Source organism: Clupea harengus, chromosome 11 (genome assembly GCF_900700415.2).
Source record: "Clupea harengus chromosome 11, Ch_v2.0.2, whole genome shotgun sequence".
NCBI classification, from domain to species: Eukaryota; Metazoa; Chordata; class Actinopteri; order Clupeiformes; family Clupeidae; genus Clupea; species Clupea harengus.
Window position 1 is genome coordinate 2,635,987 of NC_045162.1, and position 27,405 is coordinate 2,663,391.

The 27,405-nt window shown below is 45.7% G+C and overlaps 3 protein-coding genes across 4 annotated transcripts in view; all 3 read left to right on the forward strand.

Annotated features, from left to right (window-relative positions):
• Window positions 1-4,107, forward strand: part of megf8 (multiple EGF-like-domains 8) — a 43,163-nt gene extending 39,056 nt beyond the window's left edge. For both annotated transcript variants that reach the window (XM_031577070.2, XM_031577071.2), the window contains exons 43-44: window positions 163-292; window positions 536-4,107. In XM_031577070.2, the coding sequence (XP_031432930.1) occupies window positions 163-292; window positions 536-2,101 (1,696 nt within the window). In that variant the 3' untranslated portion in view covers window positions 2,102-4,107. The remainder of the gene's footprint in view (window positions 1-162; window positions 293-535) is intronic.
• A 135-nt stretch (window positions 4,108-4,242) lies between these two features.
• Window positions 4,243-7,347, forward strand: LOC105910647. The gene is made up of 3 exons (XM_042709018.1): window positions 4,243-4,694; window positions 5,117-5,598; window positions 6,161-7,347. Exons 2-3 carry the CDS (start codon window positions 5,178-5,180, stop codon window positions 6,415-6,417), a joined length of 678 nt encoding a protein of 225 aa, XP_042564952.1. The 5' UTR covers window positions 4,243-4,694; window positions 5,117-5,177; the 3' UTR covers window positions 6,418-7,347.
• Window positions 7,348-8,980: 1,633 nt separating this feature from the next.
• Window positions 8,981-14,798, forward strand: LOC105910636 (zinc finger protein 883). Its single transcript, XM_012839359.3, has 2 exons — window positions 8,981-10,041; window positions 11,675-14,798. Exons 1-2 carry the CDS (start codon window positions 9,561-9,563, stop codon window positions 13,126-13,128), a joined length of 1,935 nt encoding a protein of 644 aa, XP_012694813.2. The 5' UTR covers window positions 8,981-9,560; the 3' UTR covers window positions 13,129-14,798.
• The last annotated feature ends 12,607 nt before the right edge of the window (window positions 14,799-27,405 follow it).

The window sequence follows — 27,405 nt, forward strand, 5'->3', positions numbered from 1 at the left end:
CACTCGCGTCATATTTTTCTTCAACTCTTAAGTGTGTACTCACTACCTGTGTCTTTACAATAAAGAAATCACTGTGTTGTGGGAGAATGTTGGTCAGAATAACACACATTGTGCTCCCACATTCATAGACGTGCTCATTCACTATTCCCTCCTTGCCTGTAGGTGTCAGTGTAACGGCCACGCCTCCACCTGCAACATGGACGGCTCCGGCTGCCCCTGTCAGAACAACACAGAGACCGTCAACTGCCTGAGTTCCGCCGCCAGCGACCGCAAGGAGTGCTACAAGATACAGGTACACCTCTTCCCCTCTGTTGGCCTGTCTGTCTGCCTGTCTGTCTGTCTGTCTGTCTGTCTGTCTGTCTGTCTGTCTGTCTGTCTGTCTGTATGTATGTCTTTGTCTGTCTGTCTGTCTGTCTGTATGTATGTCCTTGTCTCTTTGTCTGTCTCTGTCTGTCTGCCTGCCTGCCTGTCTGTCTGTCTGTCTGTCTGTCTGTCTGTCTGCCTGCCTCTCACATGTCCTGTCATTCCTCCACAGTGTGCGAAGTGCAAGGACTCCTTCAACGGCGCCCCCATCAACGGGCGTCAGTGCTACCGTCAGTTCAACGTGGACAACGAGTGCTGCTTCGACCCCACCTCTCAGACCAACTGCTTCCACGACCCGGCCATCCGCAACCTGCCGCGGGGACGCACCGTCTTCTTCGCCGCGCAGCCCAAGTTCACCAACGTGGACATCCGCGTCACCATCGACGTGACGTTCGGCGAGGTGGAGGTCTTCGTGTCCAACTCGCACGACACCTTCATCGTGGACGTGGACCAGCGCTCGGGCGTGCACGCCATCCGCATCGAGGACGAGACCAGCGCGGCGGCCGGCGGCGCCTCCGTCGCCCGCGGCAACAAGGAGATGCCCTTCCAGCCCTCGCCCATCAAGGTGTTCGCCAACCAGTCGTCTCCCTCCGCACCGCTGGGCACTCCCCTCCAGCTGCATGCCAGCCGAGTGGTGTCGGGCGGGGGCGGGGGCGGGGGTGGGGGCGGAGGCGGGGCGGGCGAGCGGGAGATCCGCGAGGCGAAGGCTCTGGGCCTCATCACCTACATCACCGTGTGGAAGCCCCAGACGGTGCTGATGGTGCGGGAGGTGCGCGACCGCGTGGTCATCACCTTCCCGCACGAGGTGCACTCGCTCAAGTCCAGCCGCTTCTACATCGCCCTGCGCGGCGTGGGCACGGCGGATCGCGGCGGCGAGTCGCAGGGCCTGCTCTTCCTGCGGCAGGACCAGGCGCACATCGACCTGTTTGTCTTCTTCTCCGTCTTCTTCTCCTGCTTCTTCCTCTTCCTATCCGTGTGCGTGCTCCTGTGGAAGGTCAAGCAGTTCCTGGATTTCCGCCGCGAGCAGCGCCGCCACATCCAGGAGATGACCAAGATGGCGTCGCGGCCCTTCGCCAAGCTCACCGTCTACCTGGAGCCCGAGGAGCCGCAGCTCATCTTCCTGCCCTCGACCGGCGGAGGCGGCAGCGTCGGCAGCGTCTCACTGGCCCACGCCCGCACGGGCAAGCTGGGCGGGGTGGTGATGGGGCAGAGGGGCCGCTCGGGAGCTCCGTCCTACAAGCAAGACCCCGGCTCGGGCACCGCCCTCCACCACCACCACCACCTGGCGGCGCTGAGCTCCGGCAACAGCGGGCAGCACCTGCCTCTGCACTACCTGAACGCCCATCACCACTACGCCCCCACGTCCACGGCCAACCCGCCGGCCCACCATCACCACCACCACCACCACCCTCCCTCCACCCACAGCGGCTACCAGCACTTCTGCCGCTCCGACCCCTTCCTCTCCCAGCTCATGGGCTTCTCCTACTCCTCCTTCAAGGTGGGGCCCATCACGCTGGAGCCCACCGACGACGGCATGGCTGGCGTGGCCACGGTGCTCTTCCAGCTGCCCGGGGGCATCCTGGCACCCAACCGTGCCTGCCTGGGCTCGGCCCTGGTCACCCTGCGGCAGAACTTGCAGGAGTACTGTGGCCACGGGGGCGCCGGCACGCACCAGGGGGCGGGGAGCGGGCGCAAGGGGCTGCTGGGACACCAGCATCTCACCACCATGGCCATGTGAGAGGAGTCGGGGTAGGCAGTGGAGAGAGAGATGAGGAGAGGAGAGGAGAGGCCAAAGAGGGCAAAGCGGGCAAAAAGAAGGGAAGCTGAGACTGAAATAAGCTTAGGGAGAGAAAGGGAGAGAGAGGGAGAATATTACTGAAGGTGAAGGCTGAAAGTCATTAGCTCTGAAATGTTACTCGGAGAGTGTCAGTGAAGTGTAGGCCAGAAAAGGGATGGCAGTGGAGTGGGATGTGTTGTCAGAAGGCTAAATGTGTCCACGTACCTGTAAATACACTGTAATTAATGAGTTAAGCAACCTCTTTTACATAACATGTCTATTTATGGCTTCTCTGTTCATTTAAATGTCACATGACCAAGGCAGCAGCCTACAGAAATGCACTATGCTTTGGCCAAGGACCCGCTCATTCATTCAGACAGACTGCTTAAGGACTGACCAATGGTAAGAGTGTGCACTTGCATCAGAACCAATATGTGCTTTATGATCCCTTGAGTGACAATCTGAACAGCCAATGAGAGCAAAGATATGGTGGATATCAAGTCCACCTGAATGTTCTAAAAAACCTGATTGTCCATCACAAGGGGAACAAACAAAACAAGGAAAAACAAACACTTGAAATGTGTTTGTCTAGTAGTGCTTTTTTTTATGAGAATGATGATACCTGCTTGTAAATTGAAACCTATAACTGCTTACTTATGCCCACATTTTTATATATAGGAATCTCTGTCTACATCCAGCCCTCCTTGGTGTAGGTTGTGACGGTGTATCTTGAGTTTCCCAATCGTAAGCCTTCTCTGCAAATGCCTTGCGCTCCTGAGGTGCTGTGACTGAATGCCGCTGCATGGGCAAGACTTGTGGTGGATATCAAATGAAGGGTTAGTTTGAGTTTTGTAAGCCTACCTGTTTTGGAGGTGGTTTAGATTTTTATTTTATTTTTTTGTGCACACACGCTACATGAAGGAGCTCTGTCATCTCTGATTCGGGAGCCCTTTTTTGTTTGGTTGGTAGCTTTTTATTTGTTTATTGGTTTTGGTATGATTATCTTTCACATAAACACATTTGATGTGCTTGATAGACTAGTCTGGACATGTTAATGCTACACTGTGATGTTCTTTTTTTTTTTAGCTCTTTTTAATTGGATGATTGAGTCAGCCAATGAGCGCTACAGTGGTTCTTTCTCACGTTCTGATTGGTTAAAACCATATCAGGCAAAGGGAAATCTAGAAAATAACCACAATAAAGAGAAATGTAAAATAAATTAATATTTCTAATGGGTTAAGTCCATTCGAAACGTGATGTCAATTTGCCTCCTGGTGAGAGAGAATTAAAATTGTCACGAGAGAAAGGACCTAATCATGAAATGACTTTATCAGTATTTTCATTTGCAGGATTTTGTTACATTGTTGTTAGTTATGTTATGTATGTGCAGTTCTAATATTAGTCACTAGTCATGCAGCATTTGATGTAGGCCCAAACCTAGAGATATTTCATCACACACACTTATGTTGAGCAAATCAAATGGGACAGACGGAATCTGACTGTAAGGTTGCAGACTTCTTCGCACAGTCAACATTATACTCCAAATGCCATGATAATTTAATCACTGAAATTTAATTTAAGGACTGAAAAGTAAAAAAGATATGATAAATGATCATGGTTATCCTACCTTTTTCTTTAGAATTCAGCATTACATAAGTGAACTCCTAATGTTGCTCTATCTAGGTTCCACAAAAGCTCAGCTCAGTCTGCCTCACTCACTCTGTCGATGATGCACATCGGTTAGGCAACATCCACAGCGGGTGTTTCTGTCTCGTTTGGGTTTATATTATTGATATTTTGTGTTTGCTACTGTGTTTTTCTTTTCTTTTTTTTTCTCTCATTTTTGTACATTACTTTGGTTAGCTTGTCTCTTTAAGGAAGGAACTCTTGTACAGAAGATGGTTGTTATATGCCTGACTTGCTGTCCTGGTCTGCAGTCGGGAAATCTAATAAAACACTCAAATGTTTGCCTCACTCTGCAGCCTTTTCTTTCTGTCCGTTTACTTTCTTGCTTCCTTTCCATCTACAGTTCAGGATAAAATGCAAAAATAAAACTAAAGAAATACTAGTACAAATGTTATGTGTAATTTTCTCAGTATGCTCATCATGAAGAACACACTAATATTTTGCTTTTGGGACTATATAATTGTAAGACAGTAAAGTGAAGAAGGGTAGAGTGAAGCAGGGTAACGGCATTAGGCAGTATGACCTATAGGGGCGCAAAATCGGCTTTGTCGGAAAGTGTTCGGTGGGATGAATTGTCTTTATTTACTTCTACACCCAACTAAATCATACTGCTGCCGTATATATTTGCAGTTGCTAGACTAAGTACCAGTCGACCATTTTCCATTTGCAAATGTATTTTCAATTTCAAATTGTTTAGTTGTTACTTTTACCATGTTATATTCATCGTCACAACAGCAGAGCGATGTGGTTGGTTGAACGTCCCATGCGTGTTGTGAGACGCGACGCAATCAAAGACTGATCTTCCGGTATCAACACTTGATCAGATGGAAGAGTGTACAGGAGGTTGTTATTTGACAGATTTTGCAAGGTACATTATTACATGCACACAAACGAACAGTTACTATAAGGAGTCGTGGTGTTTCTTCTTCCAGTGCCATTGCAAGCAGTGACCAAGTGACGAAATTGGATGGTTTCTTGCTAGCTACAGATAAACAATATAACAAACAATAAGACTTTGTTTAACTTGCTAGATAACTTAGCTGCAGAATGACAGTCCCCGTGTCTCTGTGCTAAACACACAGTTAAATACTAAGCCGAGTTTCGTCGTGTCGAGTTTATTTTTATGTATTTTTAATGCCCAAAACGAGTTGCGCTTGGGCTGGTACTTTTAACCTTTTTGTCTCCGGGTTAACAGATTGCCCATTTTAATTACTAAGGGGAATTAACCACCATTAGCCAAGCTAACCAGAACTGATCACGTTTGTCTGTTATATATGGCATTTTATTCAGCTGGGCGCACGGAACATGCGGCAGTAGCTAGCAGTGGTTGTGCACAAGGTCCAGCAGGAAAATGAATGTTGTCTCAGCAAAAAAGAAGCCACTCAATGCTACTGGGATCAAAGACTGCCCTGCCCGTGTCTACACTGAGGCCACTGCTGGCTGCAGCCTTCCTCACGGTATCCGAATTAAAGTAGAACCAAGTCACGATGAGACGCAGACAATCAAAGAAGAGGTGACATCTGCAGAGCCCTGTCCCTCGAAAGCCGTCTCTCCCTCGAAAGCCGTCTCTCCCTCGGAAGTCATCTCTCCCAAGCTGGAGCCGGACTGTGAGGGGGTGAGTTCGTGGGCTGTGATAATAAAAACAGAACCAGAATCCGACTTCGAGATCCCGCAGCCAGGAGAGGCAGATCTCAAGCCTGTTAAGAGAGAAGATGAAGGGGATCAAGACGTCAAGCTGGAGGCACCGGAGGATGGTGCGTCATTGGCTACAGGTAGGACCAGTCAAGGCTGCCCCTACCTAGGCCAACACTCAGGTCACCTGTTGCACCCAGAGGCACCAAAAAGAAATACCTGAAAATAAATATAGATATATAAGAATAGCCTACAATCTACTTTTTTAGATTACTACACCATTAAACCAGTATAGACCACATACTATATATTTTACCGGAATACTAACATGAAGAATTGTGGTGGCCCTCCTCTGTGTGGTTCTGGTTGTGCCTGACAACCCTCATGGTGTTGATATGAAGGCTACAGTTTACGAAAGCAAACGCAATGCAAGCAAATACCCCTTTGATAATACACTACCACACCTAAAAGATCGATACACAAAGAAAGTCATCGTCATTGTATTGCAATTCATGATGCAATCTGCATTATGCCTACCACATTGGCCAATACACTGTTCTGATTATTGAGTTCAACTAATTTGAAGATTGAATTGTCACCTGTTCTCTTGATAATCACTTGGATGTTGCAATGGCTCATTTGCTAATGTCTTTTTCTTGGTTTTCACTAAAACAATTCCTTGGTTTTTGTGTGTAATTTCAGATGGCCAAATCAAGTGTGGCAGACCACTATCCTCTCCAGAAGCGCACGCAACACCCCCTCGGAAAAGGCCAAACTCCAGCGTCCCTCCCGACGTGAGGAAGGACGGCATTGATCATTTCCCCACGTGGGGAACTCGACAGAGATGCAAGTACTGCACAGGCAATCACTTCTCACACGTCTACTGTGGGAAATGCAAAGTCCATCTTTGCCTGAACAAGGACAGAAACTGTTTCATTGCCTACCACAAGGCCAAATAAAAAGCTTGTATAAAGGTTCGAGTTTAGAAAAAAAGAAACTAAGCCCAATTTAATTACAAGTTACTAAAATAAAAGTTGTTATCAATAAATTGCCATAAAGACCCGATGAATCAAATATATCATATATGGAAATGATTACGATCTTTTAGTTTTTTTTGTATTTTGTAAAAAATTAAATAAAAAAAAGGTCTAATAAACACACACAAAAAAAATATTTTCTGCCTGTTATTTGATGTGTCAGGACTCACAGGGTTAAGACATGGTGAACACATATGCCCATTGAAAGGCTAGCCTACGCATCAGTCTATCCTGTTTTAGGTGCCATTTTAACATTCCATTATCATTCCTCAGAGTACAGCATGACTTGTTGCACTCCTAAACGTAATAAAGGTTCAGCCCCATTCCGTTTAGTGCAACATTTTATGGATTTTTCTCTACATCACTTTGACTATGTCTCAACCAGGGTCCATGGCCTAAACACTAGAGGTGTTGCGACACACTGCCGTCTGAGTGTTTATAAAAACTATTTGTAAAAACTGATTTGCAGCAAATAATTAATGGCCCACTGCTATCAGGCATTTCCCCAAAGTCACTAAAAACATTCGCCGTTAAACCACCCTTCAAAAAGAGAACTCTGGATGCCTTTGTGTTAAACAACTATAGATGTGTGTCCTCCTCGATTGTTTTCAATCAACTCAACAATTTTTTTTTTAACTCAAGCGTCATTTTGACGAATTTTGATCAGGCTTCCATCCTCACCAAAGTGACCGCACTTATAAAAGTGTTAAATGATAAACGCCTGAATACTGATTCAGGTAAAATACCAGTTCTGGTTTTACTAGATCTCAGTGCTGCATTTAACTCTGTAGACCATAGAATACTGCTGGAGAGGTGGGGAAATTGGGTAGGACTTTCCGGAGCTGTCCTTCACTGGCAGTTATGAATCTGAGTGGCGATGACATGAGGAGTCACCCAGGGATCAGTTCTCTGACCTCTTCTGTTCAATCTCTAATTCTATATAATAACAACATTGATTACAATAGTAATGCAGATGATACACAGATACATCTGGCTCTCGCACCAGATGACTTCAGCCCAAACAACTCACCGTGTCAATGCTTAGAGCTAATAAATAATTGGATGAGCCAAAATGTTCTTCAATAAGCATAAAACAGAGATTATTGTGATTGGCAAAAAAGAGACGAGAATTAGCATTAGCATTAGCAACCACCTTGACTCTTAAGATTTACAAACCAAAGGCCAAGTCCGAAAACTTGGCATTCTTACAGACTCAGATCTCACTCTTACCAACCATTACAAAGCAGCCTCCTATCATCTGAAAATATAGCCAGAATCAACGGTTTGGTGTCCCACAAAGACCACGAGAAGCTCATTCATGGTTTTTTTCCCAGTAGGGTGAACTACTGTAATGGTCTTTTAACGGGTCTTCCCAAAAAAGACCTTTAGACAGCTGCAGCTCATTCAAAATGCTGCTGCTAGACTTTTATACAGAGAACAGAGCTTATTACTTTACATTGGCTAGTTAGTTGCAGAATAGATTTTAAAGTGCTGCTACTAGTCTGAATCACTGAATGGTTTGGGCCCAGAATACATCTGGAACAAACCGGCAGAATGTCTTAGATGTGCCCCAAATGGAGCTATTTATAAATCCAGGTTAAAAACATTTCTCTTTTCTTGTGCCTACAATTGAGGTCTTAAACTTGCACTATATTCTTACTGTACTTTACTCTTAAAGTTTAATTATTTAAAATGTAATATTATTTATCTTTTAATTATGTATGTACTGTGTACTTTCTTTTAATTATTTATGTCTTTGTTCTTTTAATTTCCACTAATGTAGTGTGTACTTTCTTGTTATTTTATATATATATATATATATATATATATATATATATATATATATAGTTGGTGTTTCTGTGTTTGTTTGGGTTGTATTATTGATATTTTGTGTTGTTTACCACTGTGCTTTTTATTTCTCTCATTTTTGTACATTCCATTGGTAAGCTTGTTGGAAGAAACTGTTGTACAGAAGATGGTTGTTATATGCCTGACTTTCCGTCCTGTTCTGCAGTCGGTAAATCTAACTAATAAAACACTAAATGTTTGTCTAAATCTGCAGCCTTTTCTCACTTCCTTTCCATCTACAACAAAAGATGCAAAAAAGGCCCTAACACAGATGTTTGGTGTAATTCTCTCAATATATTCATATCATAAAAAGACACACCAATCTTATGATTTGGGGATTATACTATTGTAAAACAGTCCAAAGAGTGAAAAGGGGTAACAGCATTTGGTAGTATGACCTATAAGGGCGCTAATTCGACTCTGTCGGCAATTGTTCCGTGGGATGAATTACACCAATTATTTACTTTACTAACTGAACTATATTGCTATATTAGAAATGTGCAGTTGCTGGACTAAGTAGGCTACTAGTCTCGCCACCCATAGACATATATATGTATATGTCCCCACCCCCTCATCGTCACAACAGCAGAACGACATGGTTGGCTGAATGTCACATGCGTATTGTAAGACGCGACGCAGGCAAAGACACCTTCCGGTATCAACACTTGATCAGGTGGTAGAGTGTACAGGAGGTTTTTGTTTGACAGATTTAGCCAGGTACATTAGTACATGCACACAAACGAACAGTTACCATAAAGAGTCATGGTGTTTCTTCTTCCAGTGCCATTGCAAGGCGTGGACAAGGGACGGCTGGCTGTGAGAAATTGGATGGTTGCTTGCTTGCTAGCTAGATCAGTAGTCTGACAATACTTTGTTCAGCTATGCTAGCTAGCTAACGCTACTTATTAGCTACAGAATGACAGCTCCTGTCTGTGCTGTACACACACTTAATTAGCAAGCCGAGTTTCGTCGTGTCGAGTTTTTTTGAATGCCCTTATGGAGTATAGAGTGTTCTTTTCTGTGTAGTTTTCGATGCACATGATCTGGTACTTTTAACGTTCTTGTCTCAAGGATAACACCTTGCCCATTTTCATTACTAAGGGGAATGAACCATTAGCCAAGCTAACTTGAGCTGGTAATGTTTGTCTGTTATATATGGAATTGTATTCAGCTAGGTGCACGGAACATGCGACAGTAGCTAGCAGTGTTTGTTCACAATGTTCAGCAGAAAAATGAATGTCACCTCAGCGAAAAATAAGCTACTTAAAGCTAGTGGCATAACAGGCCTCAAAGACAATCTTGAAGTGCGTGTGAAGTTAGAACGCTCGCCTCAAGTAGATGAACTTGTCAAGTGCGAAAACAAGCGAAACCCTGCCCGTGTCTACACCGTGGCTACTGTTGGCAGTAGCATTTCTCACGGTATCCGAATTAAAGTAGAACCAAGTCACGATGAGACGCAGGCAATCAAAGAAGAGGTGACATCTGCAGAGCCCTGTCCCTCGGAAGCCATCTCTCCCAAGCTGGAGCCGGACTGTGAGGGGATGAGTGTGTGGGCTGTGCAAATAAAAACAGAACCAGAATCCGACTTCGACATCCCGCAGCCAGGAGAGGCAGATCTCAAGCCTGTTAAGAGAGAAGATGAAGGAGATCAAGACGTCAAGCTGGAGGCACCGGAGGATGGTGCGTCATTGGCTACAGGTAGGACCAGTCAGGACCACACATACACGCAGATCATGCCATGCGCTGCACCTAAAGCATCTACAATAAATTCCTGAGAGATTTTAAGATTTAAATAGATGATAATAATATACAATCTATTTGTCAGATTACTACATCATTAGACCAATATCGGCTATACACTATATCAGATCAGAATCAGAATCAGAATAGTATTTATTGCCAAGTAGGTTTACACCTACCTGGAATTTGTTCTGATGTATAGGTGCATACAGTAAACATAAAAACATACAAACACAGTAAGTACTACACATAACATAAAACATAAAAACACAGTAAGTACTACACAAACACAATAAGTACTACAATACAAAAAGCAGGGCAGGAGTGCAAAAGTGGATGTGCAATGTGCAGTGTGCAATGTAGAGTGTGTTAACATAACACAGGCTTGAGGTGTGGGGGCGGGATGAGAGTCCACGTCAGGTGGCCTTGTTACTAAGGCCAACGGCAGCCGCGAAGAAGCTGGTTTTGTGGCGTGAGGTTTTGGTCCTGATGGACCGCAGCCTCCTGCCGGAGGGAAGGACCTCGAAAAGTTTGTGACCCGGGTGTGAGGGATCGGCCACAATCTTACCTGCCCGCCTCAGGGTCCTAGAGGCAAACAGGTCCTGTAGAGAGGGCAGATTGCAGCCAATCACCTTCTCGGCGGAACGGATGATACGCTGCAGTCTGCCTTTGTCATTGGCAGTGGCAGCAGCGTACCAGACGGTGATGGAGGAGGTGAGGATGGACTCGATGATGCAGGTGTAGAAGTGCACCATCATTGTCTTTGGCAGGTTAAACTTCTTCAACTGCCGCAGAAAGTACATCCTCTGTTGAGCTCTTTTGGTGAGGGAGCTGATGTTCAGCCCCCACTTGAGGTCCTGGGAGATGATGGTGCCCAGGAAGCGGAAGGACTCCGCAGTGTCGACTGGGGAGTCACTCAGGGTGATGGGGGTGAGTGGGGCTGGGTTCCTTCTGAAGTCTACGACCATCTCCACTGTCTTCAGAGCATTTAGCTCCAGGTTGTTCTGCCCACACCAGGTCACCAGATGGTCAATCTCCCACCTGTAAGCGGACTCATCCCCCCCAGAGATGAGCCCAATGAGGGTGGTGTCGTCCGCGAACTTAAGGAGTTTGACGGACTGGTGACTGGAGGTGCAGCTGTTGGTATACAGGGAGAAGAGTAGAGGGGAAAGAACGCAGCCCTGAGGGGAACCGGTGCTTATGGGCCTGGAGTCATTTTTTTTTTTTTACATTTTTAGTCATTTAGCAGACGCTTTTATCCAAAGCGACTTACATAGTATACACATTTTACATTTACACTGATGGCACACTGCACATCAGGAACAATTAGGGGTTCAGTGTCTTGCTCAAGGACGCTTCGACAGGGAATCGAACTAGCAACCTTCTGATTACTAACCGACTTCTCTACCTCCTGTGCCACTGTCGCCCCATCAAAATGAGAAACTTCTAGTAAAAGCTGACAGAATTCTCAGAATTATTTTAGTGTAACAACTAATACAATTAGGGATTTATATTTACTGAAGGAATATCATTGAATGAATGTGAATACAGTTCTCATAAATATGTGTGTTTTTTCCCTCTTTACTCACAGTCCACGCTGGTCAGTTCTTCCCCTGTCCGCACTGCTCCATGTCCTTCACCGACTGCTCCTACCTGGACAAGCACCTGAAGTGGACCCATCAGTTGGAGTACCATGCCCTCCTGGAGAAGCAGGCCTCCGAGGCTCCAGAGGGCCTCCAGCAGATGGTCCAGTGCACCAGGTGCAACAGCCGCTTCTTCACCCTCCGGCAGCTCCAGGCCCACGAGCGCCAGGCTCACCCCAAACCCGTCGCCCCCCCGCCCCGCAAACGCCACACCTGCCCCCAGTGCGCCCGCAGCTTCCACTACCTGGCCAGCCTCCAGAAGCACTGCGTCCGCTGGCACAGGCTGCAGACGGTCTGCGCAGACGGCCAGCTCAGCTGCGCCCGCTGCGGGAAGAGCTTTGCGGGGACCTGGGGCCAGGGGCCGCACCACTGCCAGCTGCCAGGGGCCCCAGTGGAGCCGCAAGCCAAAACCGAAGCAGACGCCGATGGGGCAGATGCAGACAGCAAAGGTCCAGCCGAAAGCGGTCCTGACTGCAAGGAGCTGCTCTTCCCGTGCCCCGACTGTGGCAAGAGCTACCGGACGATGCAGAGCATGCGCATCCACACGCGCTCGCACACGGGCGAGAGGCCATGCGTGTGCTCCGACTGCGGCCGGCGCTTCAAAGACAGCAGCAGCCTGCACAAGCACGCGCGCATCCACTCAGGCCTGCGGCCCTTCGCCTGCCCACACTGCGCCAAGCGCTTCGGACGCATGACGCACCTCAACTCGCACCTGCTCACGCACACGGGCCTCAAGCCCTTCCCCTGCACCGAGTGCGGCCACAGCTTCAGCCACCGCACAGAGCTGCGCAACCACCTGCGCAGCCACTCGGGCGAGAAGCCGTTCCGCTGCGCCGACTGCGGCAAGGACTTCGCCATCATGGGCAACTTGCGCGTGCACCAGCGCATCCACAGCCAGGAGAAGACGCACCAGTGCGGCGAGTGCGGCCGCAAGTTCGGCGACGCCGGCGTGCTCAAGAAGCACCTGCGCGTGCACACGGGCGAGCGGCCGTACCACTGCACCACCTGCGGCAAGCGATTCACCCGCGTGGCCCACCTGAAGAACCACCAGCGCACGCACACCGGCGAGAGGCCGTACGTGTGCGGCGAGTGCAGCAAGAGCTTCGCCCAGTCAGGAGACCTGACCAAGCACAAGCGCACGCACACGGGGGAGAAGCCCTACGCGTGCCCCGACTGTCCGCGCCGCTACAACAACTCGGGCGACCTGGGCAAACACCGGCGCAGCCACACGGGCCTGAGGCCCTACGCCTGCCAGGAGTGCGGCAAGAACTTCATCATGCTGCACCACCTGAAGACCCACATGCGCACGCACACCGGGGAGAGGCCCTACCTGTGCCCACACTGCCCGCTCACCTTCAGCCGGGCACACCACCTGAGTGGGCACATCCGCAAGAGCCACTGAGGGGCGAGCGCTGGGCAAAGGGCTGTGGGCATCGTGGTGATATGGTCACTGGTCACTCAAGGGCTGTGATGCCAGAGGGCCACTGGAACATGCATATTATTTATTGTTATGATTCAAGGCTCTATTTTGACTACACTCTTCACTATTTTGAAATAATGACTGACACTAACAGCATGAATTCTGCTAATGATGCCTCCTGTCCGAAACACTGAACATTAAAATATATAGAGCATTGGAAGTAAAGTTAAACAATAAATCCTAATTAGTCCATGAAGTGATTACTGACAGGATTGCTGATTTGCACTTTTGAATTGTTACAATATCCGTTTCAGTGAGTCTGTGCCCTATCTGACCACGGATGTTGTAGGCCGTTTCTAATCTCACAAAGGCAGGTGGGATTTGGCCATCCCTTATGAATTGGTAAAACAAATGAACAGGTTCATTTATAAATATATGCAGTAACTTACTAACAAGTAGAGTAGGGTTGAGGTTGACTTCCTCACAGTTTTGGTGTTGATGTTAATTTTCCCATTGTTGCATGACAGTGATCACTTACCACAACACCAAAGCATTGATTGTTTCAAACACCAAATGTGGAGATGATTGTTAACTTGCCGCAGATGAAGGTACTTCTGGCTCAACTGAGGCCTGATGCTTCATTCATCCCAATGATCAACTGTCATTTAATCTGCTGGTCATATGATTATATCCTAATTATTACTGCTATGACATGCAGGGCTTTGACTACAGTGTGCGTTATAATGGCTAATGCTTACATCCAAAAGCTGCGTAATTTATTCCTGTCAGATTGAGGTGGAGAGAGAAATGATGATTGTTTGAATTTTGTTTTCGTATTTATGATCATGAAATAAATAAACATGAGAGGCCCGGCTTGACAAACTCTTTTTTTTGTTCTTGTTTCACATTTACTGTTCACAGAGCAAGTAGTGGGGCATTATCGTGTAACTAGTATTTATCAATACATTTACCCAATGGACTTAGGTGAAGGTCAAGGTTGGAATGCTATTTTCTTGGTCCTATTTCCCTCCCTTTCTCTTTTCACTTTGTATCGCAACAGTAGATTTTATTAAATGGTAGTATACATATAAATCACTGATTCATTGATGATTGGCCCAATCATTAATTATGGAAATACTGTGGTTAACTATAACCATGCAGGCCTTGGCTGTTAAAATGCTTTGCCTCTTGTGTACATAAAGCAAGTTTAAATTCAACGCAGACTACCGTATGTGTTTGCTAGCCCACTGGTTGGATCTGCTACTATCACTAGCTTGTTTGGTACGCCAGATGTCCTTCAGCCAGCGACACTGTGTTTGTATCTCTGACTACTAAAGTGCTTTCCAGTCAAGGTTATTACATTTACAATGAAAGTCAACAAGAATTGAAGAAAACAATAAAATATTAAAGAGACTAAAAACAAATGAAATATATTGGACATATAAAAGTGAAAGAATAAAAGAGATAGATGAGCAAAAGCTAAAACTAATACATCAATAAAAGGAAAATGGTTAAGACAAATCAAAATGAACATAAGCAAGTCAAATCTAAAATGGACAAAAAAAGGATGGATAACAGAAAAATAAATAGGAACATAAAACCATAAATATGGATAAAAGAACAGAAAAGAACCACAGTAAAAAAAAAAAACACACACATTAAAAGTGAACTTGACCAAAAAACTATAGCGCAATCCTCAGACTGACTAAAAGCATAACTAAAAGCCTGACCTCCAATTAGCCTACGTGCAGTTAAAAGAGCGCAATTAGCCTATGTGCAGTTAAAAGAGCGCATCACCAAGTTAAGATCCAGGGAAGGTCAGTGTGTAACAGAGGGGTTTTCAATCTTGTTTTGAAAGTGTTTAAGCAGGCAGCAGATCGAAACCTAAAATGACCAATGACAGAAAAGCTTGACCACCCTTTGATTTAAAATTAGATTATAAAGCCCTTGATGGAGTTTAATTGTCAGAGGATTGGAAGTATAGGCTGGAGCTAGTCCATTCACAGCCTTAAAAACATAAATCTTGAAATCAACCCTGAACCTTACTGGGAGGCAGTGTAGTCCTGCTAAAACTGGTCTAATGTGGTCAAACGTCTTGGTCTTAAAATTCTAGCTGCTGTATTTTGGTCCAGTTGTAACTTATTAAGTGATGCTTGGCTTTTCCCTGAAAATAATGCATCGAAACAGTCCAGTCTGGAAGACGGGAAAAAAAGCATGGACCACCTTCTCACAGTCTTTGTGGGATAGGAGATGTCTCACTTTCTTACTTCTCACTCATTTCTCAACTGGTAAAATGAAGCTCAACGAAACTTATCTCCCTGTCGAAATTTAGATCTGAGTCACACCTCAATAGCCTTTAATAGAGGCGTTCTGTGTGGTGTGAGTGGACCAAGAACAATACTAACGTCAAGAGAACCCAAAATAATAACCTCCGTCTTATTTTCATTAAGTTTGCGGAAGCTAATACCCATCCAGAGTTTAACGTCTTCAAGGCAGCCAAAATAAGGTGGTACACTTTCTTGACTGAAATGAAGAGGAAAATATAATTTGAGTATCATTAGCATAGCAGTGACAGGAGATCCCATGCTTTCTGAATATCTGGCCAATAGGCAAGAAATAAGATGAGAACAGAAGGGAGAAGTATTTAACCTCGAGGGACCCCACATGAGGGGGCTGCAGCATCTGAAAACATGCCGTCCGTATTGAACAGAAGTGTCAATAAGGTGATGTAGAGTGGGTAAGCAGAAGCTGAGATGGCTTAGCTGATGTCAGTACCGAGCTGGAGTACGTCATTAGTAAGGTGATTAAAAACGTTTTTAATTATGCTACTTTCAAGTTCCTCATCCCAAAAAACTCAGTTGATAAAGTAGAGCCAAATAGTGCTTGTAGGGTAGCCTTTCCATTATAATAGAGGTTGATAGGTTAAGGTAGAACGTAGCATGTTAGCTAGACAACAGCAGAGTTGGCTCTCTGTGATTCAGCGGGCGAAACATATATTTTACATATGTTGTCTTATATATGTTGTCTATGAAGTAGAACCTTATTGGCCCAGCATTATATTGCTACCCATTAACATTACAAAATAAGAATCAGTTGTTGAGGCTTTGTTCATTTATTTATAAGGCTATTTGGTGGCAGTGCTTTTTTTTCCTCTTCTTTTGGCAGTTCAGATTCGGTGCGGGACTGTGCCTGTCCACACAGCGTGCGGCTGGTGAGCAGCAAGAATAAATCAAGCAGAGTAGGAAAGAAAAACATTCTGTGGACAGAAACCAAAGGTTAGATGGCCAGGGGCTTGGTTAGGTGAAATATACAAAAATATCAAGGCATGGCAAACTGCCTGAAAGAGTCTAACAGGCCTTATGATCCAGAGTGTTTTAGGAATGGAGTTGCACTCATGAGGAATTATTGAAGGATTAGAGTGTACTGCTGGCCTGTCCAGGTGGAAAGAGGTGCAAGAGATTGTGCCTTGTGCAAGGGCTGCGTCGGCTCCTGGCCCTAATGGGGTACCTTAGGGTATCATGTCTGTAAAGGAACACCTGATGATGTTATCTATGGAATCTTATAGTGATTGTATGGAAAAAAAGAATAATTCCAAAGTAATTCCATTTTCATTCCAAAAGAGAAGACCGCTGTGACCATAGACCAATTTTGACCCATCACTCTTCACTCTTCACTCTTCTTAATGTGGAAGGAAAGATCTTCTTTAGCAGGGATGGTGGTCTCCTAATAGAAGGCAAATAGCTTGAGAAATATTACTGTGCAGAAAACAGGAATCCCAGGATTTTCTGGATGTTTGAAACATAGTAGCATGATTTGGCATCAAATTCAGACAGCAACGACAGAAGGCAGAGACCTCAGTGTGGTGTTTTTGGACATCACTAAAGCCTTTGGATCGGTGTCACACAGTCTGCTGCAGAAGGCATTCACTTGCGTTCAGGTCCCTGAGAAGATTTCAGCGTTAGTCGGGGCATATATTGAGGATATTCAGTTGTGCTCCAACACATGTAACTACACCATGTCCTGGAGATTGGCATCATGGCTGGATGCACCATTTCACTGTTGGCTTTCACCATGGCAATGGAGGTCATTATAAGGGCATCTAAATGGGTTGGTTGTGGTGAGAGGCTGCAGGACGGCACCAGTATACCTCCTATCCAAGCTTATGGCTGACATGACAACGTTTGCAACAACTGCCTCATGTACCCTTCAGCTGTTAACCAATTTGACATCTGATATGGGCAAGGATAAAAGTGATACCCAGTTAATGTCGAAGTGTATCTATCAGTAAGGGGAAACTGGTGGAAGAGAGTTTTTAATATTGATGAGGAGATGAGGTTGGAGGTTGTACAATTATATGTTGAGTGACCGAGAGCAGGTTAAAGAACAGAATTCATTGTGAACAATACCATTGATAAGATCTTCTTGCTTGGTACATTTAAAGTGTGGTGCTTGCAGTTTGGGCTTCTGCCATGCGTAACGTGGCCTTTGACCGTGTATGAAGTTGCTATTTCAGAGGTGGAAAAATTTGACAGAATCATACATAAGGCAGCAGGGTAATGGAGTTTTCTAAGCACTGTATGGAAAGGGAATTTTGGAGTTCCCAATAGCCGTGATTGGCTATCAGGCCAGTGTGAGCTAGGGCTATCTTGAGGCCAACTGGGGCTAATGGCCTGGGGCCTCGAGCGCGAGAACAAAACCATTTGCGTTTCTACTATTGGGCCAATGACCCCGCCGTTTTACCCTAAAACCCGCCCGTAACATGCCTCCTCGGTGTAAACGTCACTCATTTCACAAGCGAGTGGGAAGGTCAAGTTGTCTGGATGCCAAGCACTTACGACCGAATAAGTTAAGAAAAGGAATATAATAAAAAACGAAAGTGACTGCAGTTTCTTATCTTCGTTTTGTGGAATGTACAATGAACACTCCAATAAAGCATATCCCTCATGAGGTAAACAGATTCATCACAGACTCCTCTATTCCTCAAAACTGTCATGGAAGGTACTGGAATAGTTTAGCAATCCGTCTAACGAGGAGCCTGAAGACGTGGCTCTGATAAAAGAGAGCCATTGGTTATGGCTGAGGCCCTCATAGACTAATTGGGCACATGTAAATTAACCATATTACATGAGGAAGCCTGGTCTCGCAAGATGTTTGGGTGCCTACGGTGACCAGGGTTCGTATCCCATTTGATTCCCTTACCCTAATCCAGCTTCATAATCACCCACAACCTCTTCTCTTACCCTGACCTGGGTTCATACTCCTGTGAGGGACTCTGAGAATATTTAGAACAGAAACCTCCAATACGAACGTGTCCCTAACCACTAGTATTATTGAAATATTATAGCTTTTTTGATAAAGATGCTTTTTGCACATTTTTATCAGGGAATTCAATAATCTCGGATCTGAAATGTTAATACCCAATTATCTCTCTTCATAAAATGATCTCATTGGTCTATTTAAAATATTTGATCTTACAGTTGTATTGTCCACTGCAATTGTTTAATCACTGCAAAGCAGTGTGGTTTGGGTATCTGGTCCAATGGGTAGCCTACACTGCAGTGTGGTTTAGGTATCTGGTCCAGTGGGTAGCCTACACATAACACATTTAAGAGAGGTGAGGAGTGTGCTGTGATCTGTGGTGGGCCAGCCTGAGACAAAATGCCAGGGACGATCTTTTGTCCCAGTTCAGCTGAAATCAATTGGGTAAAGCAATGAATTGCATGCTTTTATTGACCTCTCCTTTTTATAGGCTAAATACAAATTAAATAAATATAAACATTATCAGTTAACAACTTCGTCCACTGATAATCTTTATTTCATTCAGTAATACTGAATAGTATTAATAATTAAGTAATAATCCAGTAATATCTTTTGTTCAGTCCCCAAGATTCTTATATGATGTTTGTGTTAATGTAAGAATAATTTCTTGATTATATAGTTTTCTGCACAGGATAGTTATGAGCCCCCTGAATTTAAAAGGAAAAGAACGTCGCCCTTTGGCAACAAACTTCAACCGACGCCCGCAGACATTCTGTCACACATCCTCTCTCTCCACGGCGACGAGGTGGTGAGATGGATCACTCGGTCAAGGCCCCAAAACAAGCCTGTCTCGGTTAATTCATGGGGAATTGGCCTATTATTTTTATGTCTGTGATTACGAGGACCAGGCCGTAACTGGCACTCCAACACAGATAACAAAGATGTATTTAGGGCTACATAATATTGAGTGTACCTTTGTTTAAAGCTGGAATCAATACTTCTTAAAGCGTGTCCATTTTTCATTTAGTCGGCCTGATGTCTTCGTGAGGGGGAGGGTTGGAGAGATGAATGGGCACAGTGTATTCTTTAATTCTCTGTCTCTGTGTCGCCGTAGTCATAGTAATAATTGTTAGAACAAGCGCGGTTCTTAAAGATCGGGTGCCGGGGAGAGCGAGCCGTACAAAGAAAGGTAATAGATTTTTTTTAAATTGAGATAGATTGCGCACCAAACATGTTTTCGGGTGTTTCAATGGGAGCACTGAAGGAAGATGGACAGTTCGAGATCAGGTCATCAAGGAGGAAAAGAGAATATGCATCCTCCAAACACGAGGGCAAATGCTTATGGAGATTTTTAACGGCACGTCACCATCCTTCTGCTTACGATCATATTGGGCGGATGTGACACCGTTTGTCCCCTTGAGCTGCTATATAATGCAGATAAGTTACCCTGCTGGGCCTGTCACCGGGGTCTGCTAATGGGAGTAGTTCCTTCTTTGTGGCACCAGGGGGAAACAGATAGCTGTCCACAGAGGCAACTGGGAATTTGAAGTGAGAAGCAGTGCCATCTGTTTGTCTTGCGTTTTCTCTCTCACACGCCGCTCCTTGATCGAGCCCGAGGACACGCCGAGCATGTTGCACGTTCCAAGACGAACCTCTCCAAGAATAAATAAGCATGTGTTTAGTTTTTTAGTTGTTGTTTTTTTTTGGGGGGGGGGGGGGGTTTGGGGGGTTGTTGACATCCGTGCTGTATGTTCATCAACCTGGTGGAATCTAAAAAACATCTCCTTTTGTACAATTTGACACACATTGGATAGAATTTTCAGTAACTGTGTTTTTATTTCCTCATGAGGCTAAACAAATTGGTCTAATGTGACCGTAAGAGTCTTTTTTCCATAGTTCAGTCAATACCTTTGACCTCTTACTGGTGTTCAGATTTTAAAGTGTGCTTATCGTGGTATTGATACATAAATACAAGGATATAACGGTATATGATAGCCTAACAGGTATCAATAAGGGAAACATGAATTGCATTGTAGCCCTACTAAATACATCAAGGATGTAGCATGTTATCTGAAATGACTTCCAAAAACATTTTTGTTTTTGTTTTGATTGACAGCCACTCGGCTCTCGGGTTCAAAGGGAAAATTGAATTACCCCAACATTGGATCCCATAAAAATCTAGTATGTCTTTTTTTTTCTTTTGTGGCAGGGATAGTGTATGTAATTTGCGCCATCCAATTTTCGCCATATTTACTGTCTATGCTTTTGTCAATTTGCCGAGGAGGAACACGTAGCTGAATAGCCGCGCCAATGTCACCGGTGTCGTCACGCTACGCCGCCTCTGGCTCCGAGTGGCCCCGGAGGTCAGTGTGTGTGGGAAGAGCCCAGCATCTGCCGGGGTCCGGAGGGGCTTTGCGATGCTCCTCTCTGCGTCCCATTGGGCTCAGGCCAGCCCATATCCACTTCTCTCATTCATGAGGGGGTCAAACGCACAGGTCAGGTTCTTTGGTCCTTATAAACACCCCTTGTGTGAGCGAGCCGGAGAGTGCTTGTGTGTGTGTGTGTGTATTTTGTGTGTGTAAACCTTGTGTGTGTGTGTGTGTGTGTGTATTTTGTGTGTGTAAACTGTGTGTGAGGACACAAATGAAGCAGAGTATAATTTTGCCGCTGTTTGTCCAGAATGAGAGGCAGTAATAGCCAGCTTTGATTGCAGGGCCAAAATGGCCCAGAGCTGTGGTGGTTGCAGCTAAGAGATCTCTCTTGAAGAGGCACTGGGGAAGTGAGATGGTCCAGGTGGTGTGTGTGTGTGTGTGTGTGTGTGTGTGTGTTGGTGGAGAAGGTGGGGGGGGGGTGTAATAGTTAGCAGAAGTAAATGGACGAGGTCAGCATTGGACAAAACAGAGTTTGCCATTTTGCATTTACCCCACAAACCTACACACAAACGACCCAAACCCGTGCTATATTACCACCCTGCTTTCTTACCCCAGCCCTGCCACTAGAATCACAGGTAGCTACTTTAGACCTCCACGGCTGCCGAGTTACGGCACTGCGGCCACTCCAGGCCCCTCTTTCCTCCTTGTCCCCTCCTCTCTCTCTCTCTCTCTCCTCTGTGTCCCCCTCCTCTCTCTCCCTCTCTCCTCCGTGTCCCCTCCTCTCTCTCCCTCTCTCCTTCTCGCCTCTCCTCTTCTCCGCCCCCAGCCTAACCTTTTGCTCCGTCTGTCTGTTTAGCGTGGGGATAGAGCTGTGCAGGGAGAGGCGAGGGAGCTGACAGTGAGCGCACCCCTGCTCAGTAAATATGAACTGCACCCAACAGACAGCCTCATTTATCACAGGGGAAAGAGCGGGAGAAGAGGGGGGGGGTGTAGGGGGGCGGAGGAGGAGGGGTGGACGGACGAACGGGTGTAGGAGGCAAGGATCTGTGGGAGTGTAGAGGAAGAGAAGAGAGGCGAGGAGAAGGCAGCGGAGGAAACAGGCAGCGTGTGGAGGATGTGGTTGGACTTGTGGTGGAGGAAGGAGAAAAAAGAGGAGAGGAGAGGAGAGGAGATGGAGGATGGAATGGAGAAGTACTGCGTCAGAAGGCAGGAGGCTGATAGGCACGAACGGAGATGGAGACACAGTCGGCAAACATGACAGTTAAAAACAACTAAAAAACAGGATGACTGGAGGAGAGAGTAGAACAAGCACAATGAAAAACACAGAAATTAAGCAAATACACAAATGAAGTAAAAAAGGAAGAAATGTACATTTTATAAAGTAGATGGATAACTTTTCAATACTATGCCGGTGTTATCCACCTGACCTGAACGGGTCCTGCTGGTGTTGGTCCTATGAACTAAAGACCACTCAGCAGTAGGAAGGTAGGATGGTTTCCCTGGGAACCACAGAGAAGGATGCACATGTATACTCTGTGTATGTGCGGTCCGTACACTTGGCAGACAAGGAGGCAGAAAAGGTGTAACCTAGAACCCCTGATGGGTCTGCTTCTTGAATAGCTCTTCCATTTGGGGAGAAGCCCTGACAAAGAGCTCCGTGTAGAACCCTCAGAGAAAGCCATCGGCTTGGCAACCATTTTTGGCTGTCGTCCCTAAAAATGGCCTTCATGTGTGAACAAGTTTCTATGTACATGGCACACCCATGAGCATTTAGAGACCTCTCAAAGGGCCGTGTCTCTCTGTCTCGCCCCTGGCTCCCCCTGGCTCTGCATGTTTGACATCTTTTCAGTGAAATTCTTGATTCAGCTGATTATGTCACGATTGGCATATCTGATGCCTGGATCCGACGACTGTCAGCCTGGATCCGACGACTGTAGAACCACGCAGAAGACCTGAGCCGGGTTCATAAATGAAATGGACAACACAACGAGGAAATTGACAGGGAGGGGATGGTATATCTGATGCCAGTCAACAGCATGACAGTGACACTTACTTCAGTCAGGTGTGCATGGAGCAGGAATATAGACTATTTTCAGTACCGCAGACTCAGGAGAGGAATTCAGAACCCTTGCTCTATTATACGTCCAATGCAAACAAGACCCAATGCTATTAGTTTGGGGAAGATTTCATTGCTTTAATGATAGCTTCACAGTCTTTTATGCTATGAAGAGGGCTTTAAATGGCCAGTGACTATTGATTTTTATAAAGGCTCTCCTCTTAAAAAGGTACAAAATAGACATAGCTCAAAAGAACCGAAGGGCATTGATGTAATTTGATACTTAATTTCAAAAGAGCCATAAAGAAGAAGAAACAGATATACAAAAAATAAAATGCACATTTTATTCAACTGTGGAAAACTGAATCTACAACAAAAACGTTTATAAAAAAAAAGTTGCATTTCAAATACATTTGGTTTTCTATGATCCCTTGCAAAAACATGAATCCACTCTTGCTAAACCTCGTGGAGAGATGCGACGCCACTCTGGAACATGTGGCCCTGGTCAGCTCAGTATGTCAATCAAAAACGAACTATGAAAATAATTCCACTGTGCACAGGATATCACGTCAGGCCCAAAAAACTCCTCCACGCTGCTAGTCACTATTATGTGTCTCCACACAGTCACTTATCGGGGCTGGTGCCTATCTATACATGCCGTCTTCCAGAGGCGATGCTGAGATGTTATGGATGTAGACACTTCAGTTTATGAAAGTCAGTGTTTAGAGTTTTTTTCTGACAAATGAAGTTGTGTCATTTTATAATCTTGGGAGTTCATAATTTGTGTTAATTTTTGACCTCAGCAGTAATCTAGCCCAGAACCCCATTTAATTAGTGTTGCTATTCATTAACAAACCATTCCTCTGGTGAATTGAATATGAAGTCCTCGGAGTCCTCTGGTCGGTTCTCGAGGAGCAGCCTGGATCCGATGACTGTAGAAGCACGCAGAAGGTCCATAAATTAAATGGAGAACACAACGAGGAAATTGACAGGGGGGAGAATGGTGCCTCAATGAAAGCAATTGGATGCTCATAAAACGCATAAACTGATCCCCTGTGTGCGCCCTCAATCCCCCCCTTCCTCTCGTTCTCTCCATACATGCAACGTGTCGTCCCTGCACTCACACGGGAAATAGACCTTCCTCTTCCTCTCTCCATACATGCAACGTGTCGTCCCTGCACTCACACGGGAAATAGACCTTCCTCTTCCTCTCTCCATACATGCAACGTGTCGTCCCTGCACTCACACGGGAAATAGACCTTCCTCTTCCTCTCTCCATACATGCAACGTGTCGTCCCTGCACTCACACGGGAAATAGACCTTCCTCTTCCTCTCTCCTTACATGCAACGTGTCGTCTCTGCACTCACACGGCAAATAGACCTTCCTCTTGTGTCCATCACCTTCTCCTTTCCTCCACAGACTCTCCATCTCCCGTACCTGCCCGTCTTTCTCCCACACAAACTCCCTATATTCATACCTCCATCAGCCTCTCTCTCTCTCTCGCGCTCTCTCGCTCTCTCTCTCTCTCTCTTTCTCTCTCTCTCTCTCTCTCTCTTTCCTTCTCCCTCTCTTCTTCTCTACCTCCCACAGTCAGACAGCACAGAGAGAGGATGATGTGTGACAGATGCTATCTTTCGATCTTCTGTCAGTGAGATTAATATTGACACAGTGTGTTTCTTACCAGAGGCTTGTTGACTCTGTTGTGTTGTGTATTCGTTTCATTTATTCTGTGCTGGGTCACTTTTTCTTAAGAATCACACAATAAGTGACGTGAGGACCTAAAGAGAGACGCGGCACATAAAGGGACTGGGTGTACCGGTCCCTTATAGGGACACTCTTTAGGTACCCACTGAGTCGGAGCACACTGTGTGCGCTGTGGAGCTAATAGCTGCTGTTGTGACAGCACCTCACCATAGGGAAAGCAGACACAGCAGGAATGACCTGAGGGTTAAGTATTATTGAGCCCTGCTATTAACTTCTGTGCTTAAACAGACTGCCACTGTATATCATAGTCTGCAGCAGGTGACAGCCGTGCCGTTTAATTACTCCAACACGTTTTATATGCGTCCGTGGCAGGTGGTGAGGGGGGCGGCAAGTCATCAAATACCTGAAGAATAACTGGCTTGATTGAAGTTCCCTGCTATCTCCCCTGAAAGTAGGTAAGGTAAGGTTTAAATTAGGGCCGTGAAGTAATGTTGAGGGTGTGAAAGAGACCCTGGCCAACTAGACACAGAGTCATGCGGAGTGAAGGAAAGTTTTATCAAGGTAAGAGGGCAGAAACAATGGGGAGAAGGAGAGAGTGCAGGGGAGACGCAAGGCCGGCGGGGGAAACAGTTGTCGCTGGAGACTTTTATTGACTTTTTTTCCCTCTTCACTGGCACGTGACTGGGGCGAGCGCGCGGGGGCCAACAGATAAATTCAGAGAGAGAGGGACTGAGGGAGAGAGAGAAATGAGAAAATAAATTACTCTGGAAAGATATGACGATAGGCTACACGCGGCTTTAAATCTAAAAGGGAATTCGCGACACACTCGACCAATTTGTCACTGCGCTTTTTACCTCTTTTCCATTGCTTTTTTCTCTCTCCTTTTGTGGGGGGCTTTCTTCTCCTTATTCCTTTTTGCCCCTTCAGTAGTCTAATGCCCCTAATCACTTTTAACATGTTTTCAATTCTTCCTCCCCCTATCCCATTTCTATTTTGTATGATTTGACACAATTTAGTTTATCCTTTGTGTCTTAAAAAACTCTTGATGTGTTTTTATGCTATCCCCACACACACACTCACATACACACACACACACACACACTCACACACACACACACACACACACACACACACACACACACACACACACACACACACACACACCCACACCCCCCAAACACACAAACATTACAACCTTATGTCTTGTCAAAACATCTATACAACATGCAGCTCATGTCTTTGTTTATGTCCGTGTACGATTTATAACGAATCTATAAATCCATGGTCCCCAGCCATCAGTCTTCTGATCTGTAACTACAGCGTCGGCGGGATCAGTGTGCCGCCCCCCCCCCCCCCCCCCCCCCAACATCATCAGACCCACAGAGAGAGGGAAATGAGATGCAACGAAAAAATGAGGGGGAACCCAAAGTGAAGGATAGCTGGAAATAGGGGGGTAGAGAGAGAAAGAAACGGAGAAAGAGAAAAAAGAAAGAAAGCAAGCGCAGTCTTAAAGTATACCCCCCCTTTCTTTTATTTAATTTAGACGCCAGGCGAAAATCGATCCTGCCATTCGATACGCAATCCGAATCAAGGCGAATTAAGCGGGCGGAAATTAACTCTGAAAATATTTTTGATGGAGTGGCTTGTAGTCTCTCGGCCAAATGGACTGCAAAGTGGAACAAATGACAGGGGCCTAGTGGTGGAGACAGCGCCGCTCCATCTTCCATTAGGCCGTAATGGGTTAGGTCCAGCCCCCTAGCTCGACTCTGCAGCATTAATCAAAACAGCCGCTATATGAAGATTTATGGTTCTCCCCGCGTCGCCGCTCCACTCCAGCGCCGCTCAAACCCAAACCAGAGTGTGTGTGTGTGTGTGCGTGTGTGTGTGTGTGTGTGTGTGTGTGTGTGTGTGTGTGTGTGTTTGAGATAAAGGGAAATAGAGAGTGTGAGTTCTCCCTCTCTCTCTCCCTCTCCCCCCCTCTCCTTCTCACACAAACACACACACACACACACTCTCTGCCCCACGAGTGTATACACAAACAGACGCAGGTCTCGCTCTCGCACACACACACACACTCGTGCCGTTGTAGTGGGAGACTGTGTAATCCTATCTTGTCAAATATTGGATGCGTGTCATATTTCCCATCTCTCTCTCTCTTTGACACATGTTTTAATCCAGAGCCTGGATCTACATGGCGTTTACCGCTGCCTGTTTGAATCACCACCTGCAGTTCATGCTCTCCCTCTCCTCTGACTGGGAGGGGGCAGATTTTTCCATTAGTCATAAAAGGAACACCTTATCTCAGTCATTATTTTTAAAGCTCCTCTGGCATTCAAAGGTTTCTGCATAATCATATAGCAACCTTCAAAAACTCTAAACTCTAACTCTAAGCTAAATATTATTATTGTAACACCCGTACAAAAAAAAATAGTTCACTTGTGTGTAGGAGCTACACATTATTTTGGTTTTGTAAACCGCACTGAAAATGATTTGGTTTTGTGTTTATGTAACATCTGTGATAATGTTGTCGTCTGCAACTCTTATTGTGCTGTGGTGTCTGAGAACATTCTGGAAAACTTCACCAGACCTTTGTTGTCCCAAGAGTGGAGAGACAGACAGCGGCAGTTTGAGAGGCAGTCTGTCTGAGAGATAGAGAGAGAGGGAGAGAGAGAGAGAGAGAGAGGGAGAGAGAGAGGGGGGGGGGTTGTGCGAGGGCCACCAGGGGAGTGTCATGGCTCTTTTCTCTCGCTCTCTCTTTCAATTACAGTCCCTCTTCGCTTCCAAACTTTTCACACTTCTCAGCGCCTCTCTACCTCTCCCCCTCCACCTCCACCACCTCCTCCTCCTGTCTCTGACCAGAGTCTCAT